The following is an 18,227-nucleotide window of genomic DNA, read 5'->3' as shown; positions in this document are numbered from 1 at the left end:
TTTGCACTGAGGTTTTCGGGCTCTACTTGCAGCTCCCAACCTGGTACTTATTATTGTTATTATTATAGTAGTAAGTGCTTACTGTGTGCGAAACACTGTTCTAAGCACTGGGATCGATCCAAGGTAATCAGGTTGTCCTGTGGGGGGCTCCCAGGCTTAATCCCCATTCTACAGATGAGGTACCCGAGGCACAGAGAAGTGAACTGACTTGCCCAAGGTCACCCAGCAGACAAGCGGCAGAGCCGGGATTAGAACCCACATCCTCTGACTCCCTCATCGACACGTCTTCCAAGCTACAGAACTCGGTGACAGGATGTCTCTGAGGAGGGAGGATGGGTGCTGAAGGGAAATGTCAGTTATAAAGTCATCTGATATTATAAATACATCGGACAGGGGGTTAGACACCGACAGGGAAATTCAACAACTCTGGAGTAAGTAGCAGGGGTGGGGGGATTAGGGATCCCATCAAATGAACACTTTAAGTTTGGGCAAATTTGATATATTCCCCCATTGCCACGATACTATCACTATGTATCCCATGCTTGGCGTAACATATGGGACGTCACATAATAATAATGTTGGTATTTGTTAAGTAAGCGCTTACTATGTGCACAGCACTGTTCTAAGCGCTGGGGTAGATACAGGGTCATCAGGTAATCAGGTTGTCCCTCGTGAGGCTCACGGTCTTCATCCCCATTTTACAGATGAGGGAACTGAGGCCCAGAGAAGTGAAGTACCTTGCCCACAGCCACCCAGCTGACAAGGGGCAGAGCCGGGATTGGAACCCATGACCTCTGACTCCCAAGCCCGGGCTCTTTCCACTGAGCCACGTTGCTTCGCATGTGTTTCTGTTTCCGGTATTTTTGAGTTTTACCCTCGGCGACTCTAGATAAAGGACGGAATCATAACTATATTGGCCTAAGCGCTCGGGACAGTGCTCTGCACATAGTAGACATTCAGTCCATACTATTCATTAGTAGATCCCGCATTTCCGGGGTGTGTATGTGTGCGTTTGCTTGTGTCCCCTGGCATCTTACAACGCAGAAAACCAGAAACCCCTTCACCATTTGGTCCTGAAGGAATTCATTCATTCTTTCAATCGTATTTATTGAGCGTTTACTGTGTACAAAGCACTGTACTAGGCGGTTGGGAGAGTTCGGCGTACAACAGACGGACACCTGAGGGGTGCCACTCCCCTGGGGTATCTTCCTAAACTCTCTGCTGCTCTAATTAGCCAACGGCTTCAGTCCGGGCCCGGGAAGGGGTGAATTTCAGCGACAGGTCATGTCCTAATGTGATCAGTAGACTTCCTCTCGGTTTTGCGGACTTTTCGAGCTCCTGGTTGGACTTTACTGAGCCCTTTGGCTGATTCTGTGGTTCCCCCTGCTGGGCAGCCCAGTTCCTCAGCTATCCCACAGACGTGTTTTCCCAATCCCGCCATTCCCCAAGATGCCGGAGGACAACGATGTGTTCGTGTGCGTGCGCACCGTAAGATGCCGGGAAGCTACTGTTGGCCGCGTAGCCACTGCCGTCTGAAATCCATGTGCAACCCTCAGTGAAACATTCCCAGGAATAATAATAATAATGCTGGTATTCGTTAAGCGCTTACTACGTGCCGAGCACTGCTCTAAGCCCTGGGGTAGATGCAGGGTCACCGGGTTGTCCCACGTGAGGCTCTCGGTCTTCATCCCCATTTTACAGAGAAGGGGACTGAGGCCCAGAGAAGTGAAGCGACTGGCACAGCTGACAAGTGGCGGAGCCGGGATTAGAACCCGTGACCTCTGACTCCTAAGCCCGTGCTCTTTCCACTGAGCCACGCTGCAACAATAATGATGGCATTTGTTAAGCGCTTACTATGTGCCAAGCACTGCTCTATGTGCTGGGGAGGTTACAAGTCACTTCACTTCTCTGTGCCTCAGTTCCCTCATCTGTAAAATGGGGATGAAGCCTGTGAGCCCTATGTGGGACACCCTGATCACCTTGTATCTCCCCCAGCGCTTAGAACAGTGCTCTGCACATAGTAAGCGCTTAACGAATACCAACATTATAATTATTATTATCAGGTTGTCCCACGTGAGGCTCACAGTCTTATTGCCCATTTTACAGATGAGGGAACTGAGGCACAGAGAAGTGAAGTGACTTACCCAAAGTAATAATGTTGGTATTTGTTGGTATTTGTTAAGCGCTTACTATGTGCCGAGCACTGTTCTAAGCGCTGGGGTAGACATAGGGGAATCAGGTTGTCCCACGTGGGGCTCACAGTCTTCATCCCCATTTTACAGATGAGGGAACTGAGGCACAGAGAAGTGAAGTGGCTTGCCCACAGTCACACAGCCGACAAGTGGCAGAGCTGGGATTCGAACTCATGAGCCCCGACTCCAAAGCCCGTGCTCTTTCCACCGAGCCACGCTGCTTCTCTAAGTCCAAAGTCACACAGCTGACAGGCGGCAGAGCCGGGATTTGAACTCATGGTCTCCAACTCCCCTGCCCATGCTCTTTCCACTGAGCCACGCTGCAGTAATGGTGGAAGTGGAAATTACGTCTGTTTTCCGAAAGCTCGACCACCGTAACAACTAGAGGGTCTTGGACCGTGGAGCTCATTGTCTCGTCTGCCCACTGGTGGAAAACAAGTTCATCCCTTGTCTCCCGACGACCTCTATCCCCCAGCCCCACTGACGTCCCCTCCCTGCCACTTGATCGTTTCCAACACTGGTGGCAGGAGAAAAAAGGCGTGGGGATATTGGGATCTTCCCTCCCACTGGATCCAGCCACCGATGGATGGAAACAACATAGAATGGAGAGCGCGGAATGCCGTGCCGTGTTCATTTTCTCCTTCTTCTTCTTCTTCCTCAGTACCCCTTCGAGGTGGGAGTGATGGCAGCCGTTTTGTTTTCCACGCTGGTATCTCTCAGCCGACTTTATACTGGAATGCATACGGTCCTGGTAAGGATTTGCCGTCTTTTCACAAGTTGATCGCTCCTATTTGCTCCTAGGCCAGCGTCGTCAGCCTCCTCCCCTTGGCCCCACGTGGCTGTATTTTGGCCCTCGGCTCCCTCTAGGCTGTGAGCTCGTTTTTTCTTTTTTAAAAAAAACTGGTATTTGTTATCAAGCACTTACCGTGTGCCGGGTACTGTACTAAACCATGGGGTAGATATAAGCTAATCGGGTTGGACACAGTCCATGTCCCACATGGGGTTCTAATCCCCATTTTACAGACGAGGGAACTGAGCCACGGAGAGGTGAAGTAACTTGCCCAAGGTCACACAGAGGGCAAGTGGCGGAGCAGGGATTAGAACCAAGGCCCTTCTAACTCTCAGGCCCAGGCTCTGCTCATTAGGCCACACTGCTTGGTGGCTAACGGTGAATCCCATGTGGCAGGGTCTGTGTCCAACCTGAATAATTTGTATCTACCCCAACGCTTAGAACAGTGATAGACATTCATTCGTTCAATAGTATTTATTGAGCGCTTACTATGTGCCATAGACACAGAGCGAGCACTTCACAAATACGATAATAGTAGTAAGAGTGGTAATAATAGTAACCGTCTGGGATAAAGATGGGCGGGGGGGGCCCCACTTGGCCAAACCAGAGGAAGGACATATTCACAGTTTCAGTGGTATTTATTGAGCGCTTACTGAGTGCAGAGCACCGTACTGAGCGCTTGGACGGCACAACAGAGTTGGCAGTCGTGTTCCCTGTCCACAACGAGCTTAAGGTCTAGATGGGGAGATACAGTTTAGAGGGGGAGATGAGACAAGAGGGGTTTTGTCACACTCCTGCCATTCGAAAGGAAGAGGTGACCTTCAAGTGGCCATATTGAGTTTAAGCATGGAATTAGGTTGGAGTTACCTGATGAAATCTGGCATAAATATATTTATACCACTGTCCTGCATCTAGAGTGGCCAAGGGTAGAACACAGGGGCAGTTTATAACGGGCACTACCAATTAGGTAGAATTCCATAGAGAAGCAGCCTGGCCTTGTGGATAGAACACAGGCCTGGGAGTCGAAAGGACCTGGGTTCTAATCCTGACCCTCCCACTTGTTTGATGTGTGACCCTGGGCGAGTCAGTTAACATCTCTGTGCCTCAGTTCCCTCATCTAGAAATGAAGATTTAGACCGTGAGCCCCGTGCGGGACAGGGACTGTGTCCAATCCAATTGGCTTGTATCCATCCCAGCACTTAGTACAGTGCCTGACACATAGTAAGCACTTAACAAATACCACAATTATTATTATCATTATCATCCTTGTCCATTTATGATCTTTCATTCTTGGAAAGCTAAAGAATAAATACCGTGGGAAGTCCTCCATCGTTTTCCAGAGATTTCTCTGATAAATTCTCCCATATTTATATGACACCAAACCCGTTATGCCAACACTATCCTGCCCTGTAATGTTTTTATCAAGTAACACCGACAACGTTGAGAAAATGCGAATACCTTGAGCGATCAGATCGGTATCGTGGAATAAATACTGTCAACCACTTCGTGCCACTGAGGGAACGATGTCCGTGACCTGAGGAAGGTGCCGAGTGAGAACTGGAAATGAGTCCCGCGTATGTGTACGCGGCCCGTTCTGGCTAGATTCAGGTGGTGCTCAGGCTACTGACTCGTACCAGGTAGAAGTAGTGCCATGTCTGTGGGGGAGGGCGGCTCGTACGTGGTGCTGTCCGGAGACTTGAAATCCCAGACCGCACCGAGACTCGCCCGTGTACTCAGCTCCTCCCTTACGCTTCACTCTCAGCTGGAATAGGTAGGTTGGAAGTGGGATTGGGTGGACCGGCCCATTCGTGACCTGTGTTTCTTAGAGCCAACCTATGCTGGGCTCTAGTGCCCAGAAAAAAAACACTGTCAGTCCAAGGAGAGCAGAGCCCATGGCGTAGTGGATAGAGCACCGGCCTGGGCGTCCGAAGCTCACCGTCTCTGCCACTTATCTGGTGTGTGACCCTCACCTCTCTGGGCTTCAGTTACCCCATCTCTAAAATGGGAATTGAGACTGAGCCCCACACGGGACAGGGATTGTGTCCAACCCAATTTGCTTGTAGCCATCCACTGCCAGAATGATTGCAGATGGAGAGCAGGGCATTCGGGGAAAGATATGTCCACGGAGTCTCTACGGGTCATAGACGACTCCACAGCATAAGGCAAGACCCCACCCCAGTGCCTGGCACATTGTAAACACTTAACAAATGCCACAATTACTATTATTATTACTCCAGGACACACAGTTCCCACTTTCCCTGCTCACAGCTTCCTGGTGGGTCCATTCTCCTTGCGTCTCAGAGAGTTCAATCCCGATGCTCTTTGTGGGCCAGAAGTCAGTTGTACCAAAGAGCAGAATTCCGGTTCTCTATTCCACGTGGAAAGCCGAAACCTGGGAAATGGATCCTGTCCTGTGCTCGGTGAGGGGTGTTCAGGGAGGATGACTGGGCCACGTCTATGATCTGTTATTACGAATGTTTTTACTCAGTTGGAGGTGAATTAAGTAACTCTTAACCGATATTTCCCTGTATGACTCGAGATACATAGCATTACATTTTTAAATAATATTAAACACTCGTTGCATGCCACGGCTGTGTCGAGGACACGTGTGTCAAGGAGATTGCACAGATCTAGGCTACGTTCCTCCTCCCCCGACCCCCACCCGACTGCCGAGGACCGCAAAATCCCCACTTTCCCGGAGTGCACTCTATGGCTACCGCAGAACTAATTCAACGTATGTGTAGCACGTGTACATGAGGACGCGCTCCCAATTCCTCACCTTGCTCTACTTTGAATCGGGGAGGAGGGTTGGGGACGGTAGATGGAGGGAGCGGGATTCCCTCCGCTGAATCCTGGTGACGGGATTCTCGGGCGGCTGCGGACCGGCCGGGAGGGAAGAAACGGACGGGGCGGGGGGAGGGAGAGGACACCGTGACGGAAGGACGGTGGAAGAGTGGCCGCCTGTGCCCTCCCGGGTTCCCTTCGGCCTCTGACCTGGCCACGGGCACAATCAGGCCACCTTGGGCCTGGGCTCCCCACATTCCTGACTCCATGGGCTGAGGCAGGAGCTGCCATAGTCATGGCCTGCCATCGGGAGGGATCCCGAATCCGACTCCTGGGCCCGGCGAGCTGCTCGGCGGCCAGAGGGGACCGGACCAGAACGGGACACTCCGATCCGAGCCCGACGCCGCCTTCCCCTCCACCCAGCCGGGAGCTGGAGCCGACTGGCTAGAAGTTCTCTGCTTCAGTCAACGGCGGACACTGCCAGAAGCGCTTGGGGGAGTATAGAAGCCGCGGTCTCTGCCCTTGAGAGGCTACGGTCCCTTCCTTCCTTCACCTTCTCCCCCATACTGTACTCCATTCCACTACTCCCCACAGTCAGGTGCAGCCCCCCGTCCTGTTTCCTGCCGCTCTCCCCCGGCTGTCGGGGCAGCGGTTGGGCTCTCGGCCTGTTCCTCCCTTCTCACTCCACGGACGGCAGTCTGGGGAGTGGGTTCCTAGCCTGCTCCCCTCTACATCATTTCTCTGCTGTGTGACCTCGGGCAAACCACTCAACTTCTCTGTGCCTCAGTTACCTCATCTGTAAAATGGCGATTAAGACTGTGAGCCCCACGCGGGGCAGCCTGATTACCTTGTATCTATCCCAGCGCTTAGAGCAGTGCTTGGCACACAGTAATCACTTAACATTCATTCAATAGTATTTATTGAGCGCTTACTATGCGCAGAGCACTGAACTAAGCACTTGGAATGTACAAATCAGTAACAGATAGAGACAGTCCCTGCCCTTTGACGGGCTCACAGTCTAATCGACAAATACCTTAAGTATCATTATTATTATTATTACTTACTCCCATGGAGACAACCTGAGAGTCCCAGTCTTCTCCCCTCTGCTCACTCCAGTGGCTGTGGCCCTGACCCTTTCCCATCCTCACCCCTAATCCTAGAGGGGTGAACACCCGGCAAAATGCCCCAGGCTTTCTTTTTTGAGAGATCCCGAGGAGGGTGAAAGTTTAGAGCCTCAACGATTGACCACAGTCCTCCAAGGACACATTAGGGAGGGCCCTTTCTTCTTTAACCCTTGAGGGACGGACAGCAGGCGGGAATTTTCTAATCCACTGCACTAATGGATTTTTCTCCCCGTGACTCTACCTTCCTTCCTGGTTTTAAAACAATAGACGTTCTGTGGCAGCAGACAGCCCGGGGAAAGACATCGGACGCCCTGACTAGTCGCTAATGGATAGGATTTGGGCCGCAGTGGGCAGAAGGAACTGAATTTTGGTTGTTTATCCGCAGTGGAAGTAGGGCACAAGCCAACGTTTTAAGTGGTACTTTCCTGTTTTTTCCTAGCTTTCATGATGTTCCTTCCTTCCATTTCTTATGTGCTCGTCCTACCCACCCCCTAAAAGTTAGCAGTAAGACCACTGTTATTTAAGTAGATCACTGTGTGCGGAACCTCTAGTGATTTCTGAATACTTTGCAAAAAATATCCTATCGTATAAACATTAAAATAGGGCGGCACTTTTATTTTTCTGCTAGATTTTATTCATTTAGCGAATAATTCACCCAGTTGCTTAAATCTTGAATTCGTTGAAAAGTTGTCCTGATGTTTTATGGAAGACCACAGAAAAATTTTATTGCGTCTGTAGATAATTATACAGTTATTTAGATTAATCACTTGCTTTTTTTTTTATAAGCTTTGCTTTCGTTTTGGTTGGAATCGGAGAACATTGAAATGGCTTCTCAGACGCCAGAGTATCTGCCATCTGTACAGAATTCTTCGGCCTAAAGAGTGTAACATTTTTGTTGTCCTCTCCTAGAGGTTTAAAACCCCTTACATCAATCTCTTGGCAAACGGCTGCTTGCTGACGTCGGGGGAGTGGGGAAAGAGGAGGCGGTGTACACATCTCCCCCCCCCCCAGACTGTTTAATGTTCCAACTTTTGCCCAACTCCTATGTGGAATAACAACAAAAAAGTTCGTGTTGCTTCACAGCGTAAATCACCAGATGAGTTCATTTGCTTCTTCGGGTACTGGAAAGTGGTGAACAATCCTATTCTCCACCCCTACTCTTCAGTTGAAGAAGACAGCTTCCCCAAATAGAGAATCCCTCTTTGAGCAGCAGAGGTCTGATTTGTGGACAGCTCCTCTTCTCCTTGTTTTCAGGCCCCTTGAATAATAATGTTCGTATTTGTTAAGCGCTTACTGTGTGCAGAGCACTGTTCTAAGCGCTGGGGTAGACACAGGGGAATCAGGTTGTCCCACGTGGGCTCGCAGTCTTCATCCCCATTTTATAGAAGAGGTAACCGAGGCACAGAGAAGTGAAGTGACTTGCCCACAGTCACACGGCTGACGAGTGGCAGGGCTGGGATTCGAACTCGTGACCCGGGACTCCAAAGCCCGGGCTCTTTCCACTGAGCCACGCTGCTTCTCTTCCTCGAAGAGTTTTGGAGAGGAGAGGAGAGCAATGATAGCCAGAGAGAGACCATTTGCCCACGGTCACCCTCCCAGTCACACCTGCAAATAGTGTCATGGGTCAACGCTAATTCACCTATGCAATCGATTCATCAGTCGATCGACTCAACTCATCAGTCGATCGTATTGAGTACTCAGGATGTATGGAGCACTGTATTAAGCCCTTGTGAGAGTGCAGTAGAACAGAGTTGGTAATCAGTCAATCTATTGTTTTTATTAAGCATTTACTATAATAATAATAATGTTGGTATTTGTTAAGCGCTTACTGTGTGCAGAGCACTGTTCTAAGCGCTGGGTTAGATACAGGGGATTCAGGTTGTCCCGCGTGAGGCTCACAGTTAATCCCCATTTTACAGATGAGGTAACTGAGGCCCAGAGAAGTGAAGTGACTTGCCCACAGTCACACAGCTGACAAGTGGGAGAGGCAGGATTTGAACTCATGACCTCTGACTCCCAAGCCCGTGCTCTTTCCACAGAGCACCGTACTAAGAGCACTTGAGAGAGCTCCCTGATTCTTGCTTGCAAGAATACAATAGAACAGAGTTGGAAGGTACGTTCCCTGCCCTCAAGAAGCTCACAGCCCAGAGGGGGAGACAGACATTAATATAAATAAATAAATGACAGATATGTACATAATGCTGTGGGGCAGAAGGAGGGGTGATGCGGAAGGGGCACAGGTTCTCATAATATCCCGGCTGGATTATTGTGTCAACCTCCTCTCCGATCTCCCTTCCTCCTGTCTCTCCCCGCTCCGGTCTATTGTTCATTCCGCTGCCCGGCTCATCTTTCTGCAGAAACGCTCTGGGCCTGTCACTCCCCTTCTTAAAAGCCTCCAGTGGTTGCCTATCGACCTCCGCTCCAAACAGAAACTCCTCACTCTGGGCTTCCAGGCTCTCCATCCCCTTACTCCTTCCTACCTCTCCTCCCTTCTCTCTTTCCACCGCCCACCCCGCGCGCTCCGCTCCTCCGCCGCCCACCTCCTCACCGTCCCCCGGTCTCGCCCGTCCCGCCGTCGACCCCTGGCCCACGTCCTCCCGCTGTCCCGGAATGCCCTCCCTCCTCACCGCCGCCAAACTAACTCTCTTCCTCTCTTCAAAGCCCTAGAGAGGCAGCGTGGCTCAGTGGAAAGAGCCCGGGTTTGAGAGTCAGAGGTCATGAGTTCGAATCCCGGCTCCGCCACTTTTCAGCTGTGTGACTGTGGGCGAGTCACTAAACTTCTCTGTGCCTCAGTTACCTCATCTGCAAAATGAGGATTAACTGTGAGCCTCACGTGGGACAACCTGATTACCCTGTATCTCCCCCAGCGTTTAGAACAGTGCTCTGCACATAGTAAGCGCTTAACAAATACCAACATTATTATTATTACTGAGAGCTCACGTCCTCCAAGAGACCTTCCCAGACTCAGCTTCTCCTTTTCCCTCTGCTGCCTCTGCTGCCTCTCTGCCCCCCCTCACCTCCCCTCCGCTAAACCCCCTTTTCCCCCCCTTGCCCTCTGCTCCTCCCCCTCTCCCTTCCCGTCCCCTCAGCACTGTGCTTGTCCGCTCATTTGTATATATTTTTATTACCCTATTTATTTTGTTAATGAGATGTACACCCCCTTGATTCTATTGACTGCTATTGTTTTAATGAGATGTACATCCCCTTGATTCTATTTATTGCTATGGTTTTTGTCTGTCTCCCCCGATTAGACTGTAAGCCCGTCAATGGGCAGGGATTTTCTCTATCTGTTGCCGAATTGTACATTCCAAGCGCTTAGTACAGTGCTCTGCACATAGCAAGCGCTCACTAAATACTACTGAATGAATGAATGAATGAATGGGAGGGGGAAAAGAGGAAAGGAGGGCTTAGTCAGGGGAGGCCTCTTAGAGAAGACATGCCTTTAATAATGCTTTGAAAGCGGGGACAGTAATTGTAGGATATGAAGAGGGAGGATGTCCCAGGCCAGAGGCATGACGTGGGTGAGAGGTCGGCCGTGAAATAGATGAGATCGATATGCAGTGAGTAAATTGGCATTAGAGGAGGAAAGCGGGCGGGCTCGTTTGTAATAGGAGAGCAGCGAGGTGAGGTAGGAAGGGGCAAGGTGGTTGTGTGCTTTAAAGCCTATGATAAGGAGTGTCTGTTGGAGGCAGAAGTGGATGGGCAACCCCTGAAGGCTCTTGAGGCTGTGGAGACACATGGAGTAAACATTTTTATAGAAAAATGATCTGGGCAGCAGAGTGACATATGGCCCGGAGTGGGGAGAGGCAAGAATCAGGGAGATCAGCAAGGAGGCCGATCAAAGTGGGAGAGGATAAGTGCTTGGATTAAAGTGGTAGCAATTTGGATGGATAGGAAAGGATGGATTTTAGTGATGTCGTGAAGGCTGAACTGACGGGATTTAGAGACGGATTGAATGTGTGGGTTGAATGAGAGAGAGGAGTCAAGGCTATCACCAAGGTTCTGGACTTGAGACACAAGAAGGATGGTGGTGCTGTCTGTAATGGTGGGAAAATCGAGGGGAGGACAGGGTTTGGGTGGGAAGATAAGGAGTTCTCTTTTGGACATGTTAAGTTGGAGGTGTAAGCAGGACATCCAAGAAGGCAGGAGGAAATGCAAGACTGCAGAGAGGGAGAGAGAGAAGGGCTAGAGATGTAGATTTGGGAATGTCACCTACATAGAAGCAGCGTGGCTCAGTGGAAGGAGCACGGGCTTTGGAGTCAGAGGTCATGGGTTCAAATCCCGGCTCGGCCACTTGTCAGCTGTGTGAATTTGGGCAAGTCACTTAACCTCTCGGTGCCTCAGTTACCTCATCCGTAAAATGGGGATTAAGATTGTGAGCCCCAAGTGGGACAACCTGATTCCCCTGTCTACCCCAGCGCTTAGAACAGTGCTCGGCACATAGTAAGCGCTTAACAAATACCAACATTTATTTATTTTTATAGAGGTGTAGTTGAAGTCATGGGAGTAAATGAGTTCTCCAAGGCAGCGGGTGTAGATGGGGACTAGAAGGGGACCCAGAACTGAGCTTTGAGGGACTCCCACAGTTAGGGGGTGCGAGGCAGAGCAGGAGCATGTGAAAGAGACCGAGAATGAGTGGCCAGAGAGATAGGAGGAGAACCAATAGAGGACAGTGTCAGTGAAGCTAAGGTTGGATAATGTTTTCAGGAGAAGGGGCCGGTCGACAGTGTCCTAGGCAGCCGAGAGGTTGAGGAGGATTAGGAAGGAGTAGAGTCCGTTGGAGCTGGCAAGAAGGAGCTCATTTGTGACCTTTGAGGGGGCAGTTTCTGTGGAGTGAAGGAGATGGAAGCCAGATTGGAGGGGGTCCAGAAGAGAATGGAGGAGAGGAACTTGAAACCGCGAGTGTAGACAACTCACTCAAGGAGTTTGGAGAGGACTGTTGAGAGAGATGGAGCAATAACCAAAGGAAGCCGTGGGGTCAAGGGAGGGGTTTTTTTTAGGACGGGGAGACGTGAGCATGTTTGAAAGCAGAAACATAATGGAGAAGTACTTTTTCAATCCAGATCTCCCCTCCTTCCTTCCTTCGCACTGTTCTTTCTCCTCTCCTTCTGTTCTTACTGACCCAGGGATTTTACCTGGACACTAAGGGGAAGTTCTTTATCAGTTTAGCTCTCCCCTCCCCTCCTCGCTTCCCACTGTCCATTCTCTCCTCCTTCCTTCCTCGCCTTCCCAGGTATTTCATCTGGATACTAAGAGGAATTAAGATACCCAACAACCCGACGACTCACCACGGTGGACCTCTGGCTATAGATATTTCAGGCAGCCCTTAGATTTTCTTCTGAGTGAGAGGCGTAGTAATTTGGACGTTTGCCATCTAGTGCATGTATCATCTCCTACCCCGGTAATGGCAGTATTATTTTAATCAGATCCCTTCTGTGACTTTGAGCTCTCTGCAACAATAAATGCCTTAAGTAGCCCATAATGCAGTAAGTAGCCTACCAAAGCCAATGCCCTGGATTACTGACCTTCTCTTCTTTCCCATCCATCTGCTTTTTGAATAATGCTTAATCTTATAGTTAAATGGACCCCTCGTTTTGGAATGCAGCAAAACATTTCACTCACATTAATGGCTTTATGGTATTGTCACTGATGAGGAATCAGAGGCCTGGCTAGGCCAAACTGGTCTCTGCCAAGCAATTTCTTTTTTGTTTTTTTGGGTTTTTTGGTTGTTTTTTTTTAATTTAAGTAGTATTCGTTAAGTGCTTACTATGTGCCAGGCCCTGTTTTAAGCTTTGGGGTAAAAATAATAATGATGGCATTTGTTAAGCACTTACTGTGTGCAAATCACTGTTCTAAGGGCTGGGGTAGTACAAGGTAATCAGGGTGTCCCACGTAGGGCTCACAGACTTCATCCCCATTTTACCGATGAGGGAACTGAGCCCTAGAGAAGTGAAGTGACTTGCCCAAAGCCCCACAGCTGACATGGGGCAGAATCAGGATTAGAACCCGTGACCTCTGACTCCCAAGCCCGTGCTCTTTCCGCTGAGCCACGCTGCTTCCCAGCGTTTCTTTCTTGTATCTTCCCAGGTAGATACAAGGTGATAGGGTTGGACACGATCGCTGTCCCTCACGGGGCTCACAGTCTTAATCCCCATTTTACGAGGCACAGAGAAGTTAAGTGACTTGCCCAAGGTCACACAGCAGACAAGTGGCAGAGCCTGGACTAGAACCCAGGTCCTTCGGACACCCAGGCCTGTACTCTATCCTCTAGGCTGTGCTGCTTCTCCAATTAATTGAAATTGAATCCAGTTCCCCTTCCCCAACTTTTAGTCAAATACTTTTTATGGTAGTCAGTGCTGCCTCCTGAAGGCTAAATATATCCTTTTCCTGTGAGAGACCGAATCCCAGATACAAAATGCAAATACAAAAATGAAGTAAAACTAAAGATGTCATCTCACTGCCATTTCCATTTGATTCTTGTCACGCTAAGTCGACTCTGACCTATAGCGATTCCTTGAACACATCTCTCCCAGAATGCCCCGTCTCCATCTGCGATCGTTCTGGTTGCATAGCCATATGATTTTCTTGGTAAAAATACTCAAGTGGTTCATCGTTGCCTTCTTCCGTGCGGTAAACCTGAATCTCTGCCCTCGACTCTCTCCCATGCCGTTGCTGCCCAGCACAGTTGGGTTTTGACTTGTAGTAGGTTGCCCTCCACTTGCTAGCCACTGGCCAAGCTAAAAATGGAATGGGTAGGCCTCTGCTTGACTTTCCCTCCCTTAGTCAAGACTGATAAAGTACTGGAAACTCTTAAGGTGCGACCCTGAGGAGGGTCCATTTGATTGCGGTCTTCTAAAAAGTCCAGCTCATATCCAATTTTTGATTTCTTTGTGAACAGTGGTAAAAAGAGATGAAGAATCAATTTAAAATTGATCTGGAAAAAAAGGCAAGATTTCGGATTTCCGTTTTTCCTAATAATGAGAAAGCTATGGTTCCAGTCACGTGCTTATACATCAGATATTTTCAGTGTCTTCAAATTTGCATTTCAAACATCACTTATTTATTAACAATATTTTGTCTTGGTATTTACCATGTGAATTGAAAGCTTATGTGGTTTTCCTGTTTTTTCCCCTCTCCTTTTTGCATTTCATTTGTTCAGAATGTGTTTGGTGCATCCATCTGGGGAAGTTGGATTATAATAATAATTATGGTATTTGTTTCACACTTACTATGTGCCAAGCACTGTTCTAAGTGCTGAATGCTACGCTCATTTTACCACAGTAGCAGTCGGTAAAGCTACAGACCAGAGTCAGTGACTTAGAAGACATTACTCGCTACCCATTGCCATTCAGTTTCACCTCTCGGATTTTTCAACTTTATTTTTTAATGAAAATTTTAAAGACGATTTTGCTTTCCAAAGTATCAAGAGACTGGACCTAAGCAGTTGGAGCAAAGCTGGACACAAACCTTAAGGATTTTTTCTCCCCTGGAATTTGTCAGAAGTTTTATCGTGTGCTGCTTATTCATTCATTCATTCAATGGTATTTATTGAGCGCTTACTATGTGCAGATCACTGTACTAAGCACTTGGAATGTACTTCCGGCAACAGATAGAGACAATCCCTGCCCATTGACGGGCTTTTATGGTTAGGGAATGTGACTACCTACTCTGTTGTATACTCCCAAGCACTTAGTACAGTGCTCTGCACCTGGTAAGTGCTCAGTAAATACCACTGATTGTTCAGGAAGGGATTGTGGAGGAGCAGACTAGATAGGGCCTATAACCCCTCGTCCCCCGAGATGTGGCGACCTGTACGCTGTCGTCCTGGGATGGTTTATTTTTGTTTGTTTTTGTTTTATGGTATTTATTAAGCTCTTACTCTGTGTCAAGCACTGTTCTAAGCACTGGGGCACATACGAGTTTATCAGGTTACATAGTCCGTGTCCCACATGAGGCTCACAGCCTAAGTAGGAGGGAGAACAGGGATTGAAGAGAAGCAGAGTGTCTTGCCTAAGACCACACAGCAGGCAAGTGGGGGAAGAGGGATTAAATAAATAAATAAATAAATAGTGATATTTGTTAAGCGCTTACTATGTGCAAAGCACTGTTCTAAGCGCTGGGGGATACAAGGTGATCAGGTTGTCCCACCCTCCCAAACCCGGTCCTCTCCCAGACTTCTCTATCACCGTGGATGGCACGACCATCCTTCCTGTCTCTCGGGCCCGCAGTCTCGGTGTCATCCTTGACTCGTCTCTCTCGTTCACCCCACGCATCCTATCCGTTACCGAGACCTGCCGGTTTCACCTCTACGATATCGCCAAGATCCGCCCTTTCCTCTCCACCCAGACGGCTATCTTACCGCTACGGGCTCTCGTTATATCCCGGCTAGACTACTGTGTCAGCCTTCTCTCTGACCTCCCTTCCTCAGCTCTCGCCCCGCTCCGGTCTATCCTTCACTCCGCTGCCCGGCTCATCTTTCTGCAGAAACGATCTGGGCGTGTCACTCCCCTTCTTAAACACCTCCAATGGTTGCCTATCCACCTCCGCTCCAAACAAAAACTCCTCACTCTAGGCTTCGAGGCTCTACATCACCTTGCCCCTTCCTACCTCACCGTCCCTCGGTCTCGCCCATCACGCCGTCGACCCCCGGGCCACGTCCTCCCGCAGTCCCGGAATGCCCTCCCTTCTCACCTCCGCCAAACTCATTCTCTTCCCCTCTTCAAAACCCTACTTAAAACTCACCTCCTCCGAGAGGCCTTCCCAGACTGAGCTCCTCTTCTCCCTCTACTCCCTCTGCCACCCCCCCCCTTACCTCTCCGCAGCTAAACCCTCTTTTTCCCCTTTTCCCTCTGCTCCTCCACCTCTCCCTTCCCATCCCCACAGCACTGTACTCGTCCACTCGACTGTATATATTTCCATTACCCTATTTATTTTGTTAATGAATTGTACATCGCCTCGATTCTATTTAGTCGCCATCGGTTTTTACGAGATGTTCTTCCCCTCGACTCTATTTATTGCCATTGTTCTTGTCTGTCCGTCTCCCCCGATTAGACCGCAAGCCCGTCAAACGGGAGGGACCGTCTCTATCTGTTGCCGACTTGTTCATCCCAAGCGCTTAGTCCAGTGCTCTGCACATAGTAAGCGCTCAATAAATACTATTGAATGAATGAATGAATCCGGAACTACCTGCGGAGGAGCCAGAAGAGAGCGCAGGGAGGAAGAGTCCAGAGAGGTTTATTGCAAGGAAGCAGCATGTTATGCACTTATACTAGTTGATTCTGGGTTTGGAAAGTCCTTAATTTAAATTCATAAAATGCTAGTATGGGAGGAGATCCCAGAAGGGTTCCATCCGTCACCTTTAGTAGAAATAGGAGTTGTATTGGCAAAGTCCCCTCTCAGGGTCGCACGTGGAGGGTTTCTGGTACTCTACCAGTCTCGGCTTTGGGAGGGAGAGTCAAGCAGAGGCCTGTCCATTCCATTCCTAGCTCGGCCAGTGGCTAGCGAGGGGAAGGAAATCTGCTACAAGTCAAAACTCACCCGTGCTGGTCAGCAGCGGCCTGGGAGAGAGTCGAGGGTGGAGACTCAAGTTTACTACGAGAAAGGCGTTAACGGTAAACCGCTTCCGTATTTTTACCAAGAAATCTCTATGGATCCACTCCCAGACGATTGCAGATGGAGAGCGGGGCGTTCCGGGAGAGTTGTGTCCGTGGCGTCTCTATGGGTCGGAAATGACTCGACGGCCTAAGACAATTGGTGGAGTATCTGGCCCATTAAAATAATGGGTGGAGAACTAAGAATCGTATCTATCTGTAAATGTAAAGAATTATCTCAGTTTCTGGCACTTCCCCCTTCTCCCCGTGAAGTTTGGTGCATATTGCTTGCTTGCTTGCAGTAGATCGGCATTGCCCTAAACCTGATGAAAAAGTTGAGGTTAGGAAAGGGAGTTCTGTGGAGCAGCTATATCTAGGGAATATTGGGGAGTAACAGTCCTCAGGACAATACTTTGCAAGCAGTAAGTTCTGTTCACTGATTGATTTCTTGCTTGACTCAAAGGGAGTGAATTTGAATTCCAGGTTTTGGAATTTTTTATGGTAGTGGTGACTATGGGCTGGGGCAGATATAAATAAACCAGGTTGGACACAGTCCATGTCCCATTTGGGGCTCACAGTCTTACTCCCCATCTTACAGATGAGGGAACTGAGGCACAGAGGAGTTAAGTTGACTTCCCGGGGTCACGTAGCAGTCAGGTGGCCGAGCCGGGATTAGAACTCAGGTGCTTCTGACTCCCAGGCCCATGTCTTATCCGCTAGGCCATGCTGCTTCTCAGTGAGGGAAAGACCCGAGTTTAAGTAGGTGGGACAGGGACAGGGTCAAATCTGATCATCCTATCTGATTATTTATTTCAGCACTTGATTCATTCATTCAACAGTATTTATTGAGCTCTTACTATGTGCAGAGCACTGTACTAAGCGCTTGGAATGTACAAATTGGCAACAGATAGAGGCTTAAGATGGATCCCCACCCATCTACTGGCATAGTACTTTGGCAGTTGGTATGCCCTATTTTTGCAGGTTTCCTCGACTGTATATACCAATACCAAGAATAATATTAAGTTCCTATTATGTGTCAAGCACTGGAGTAGATACAAAATAATCAGACTGGACACAATCCCTGTCCCATCTGGGGTTCACAGTCTAAATTAGAGTAGGATTTAATCCCCATTTTTAAATGATGCTGCATTGCCTATGCATTTGGGCGTGGCGGGGGGATTGTGTGTGTGTGAGTGTATGGGTGTGTGTGCAGTCACACAAATTGCATCATCTTAAACCCCGTAGTTTTCCATCTACAATCCATTAATAAGCTTCTTTCTAGTAGAGAAGCAGCATGGCTCAATGGGAGGAGCCTGGGTTTGGGAGTCAGAGATCAAGGGTTCTAATCCCGACTCTGCCACTTGTCAGCTGTGTGACTTTGGCCAAATCACTTCACTTCTCTGGACCTCAGTTACCTCATCTGTAAAATGGGGATGAAGACTGTGAGCCCCATGTGGGACAACCTGATCACCTTGTATCCCCCAGCGCTTAGACCAGTGCTTTGCACATAGTGAGCGCTTAACAAATATCATTCTCATCATCATTATTATTATCATTATCTGATCCTGGATTCTGATCTTTCTTAGAAGGGAGGATTTTTGAATATTGACGTCAGAAAAAATGTAATTCTTAGCTGCAAGTCAGTTCCCGGCTTACATCCTAACAACTGCCGTTTCTGCACTTCTGTGTCACTTAAGTATTATAAACCCTGTAAGGTTTCTGTACATATTTTCCCTGTATATGTTTC

The 18,227-nt window shown here is 48.9% G+C and overlaps 1 protein-coding gene and 1 non-coding gene across 2 annotated transcripts in view; both read left to right on the top strand.

The window, feature by feature from the left end:
- The window catches only part of SGPP2 (sphingosine-1-phosphate phosphatase 2), a 179,451-nt gene that overhangs the window by 146,127 nt on the left and 15,097 nt on the right, over positions 1–18,227 (top strand). Inside the window, exon 4 of the mRNA XM_029068172.1 lies at positions 2,854–2,943. Coding sequence (XP_028924005.1) covers positions 2,854–2,943 — 90 coding nt within the window. The remainder of the gene's footprint in view (positions 1–2,853; positions 2,944–18,227) is intronic.
- Positions 16,280–16,417, top strand: LOC114816023. The gene has a single exon (XR_003763801.1). It is a non-coding gene; the product is annotated as a small nucleolar RNA SNORA7 (small nucleolar RNA).

Source organism: Ornithorhynchus anatinus, chromosome 1 (genome assembly GCF_004115215.2).
Source record: "Ornithorhynchus anatinus isolate Pmale09 chromosome 1, mOrnAna1.pri.v4, whole genome shotgun sequence".
Classification (NCBI taxonomy): domain Eukaryota; kingdom Metazoa; phylum Chordata; class Mammalia; order Monotremata; family Ornithorhynchidae; genus Ornithorhynchus; species Ornithorhynchus anatinus.
The sequence above is the reverse complement of the archived record's forward strand: the minus strand, read 5'-3'. Positions and strand labels throughout refer to the sequence as shown.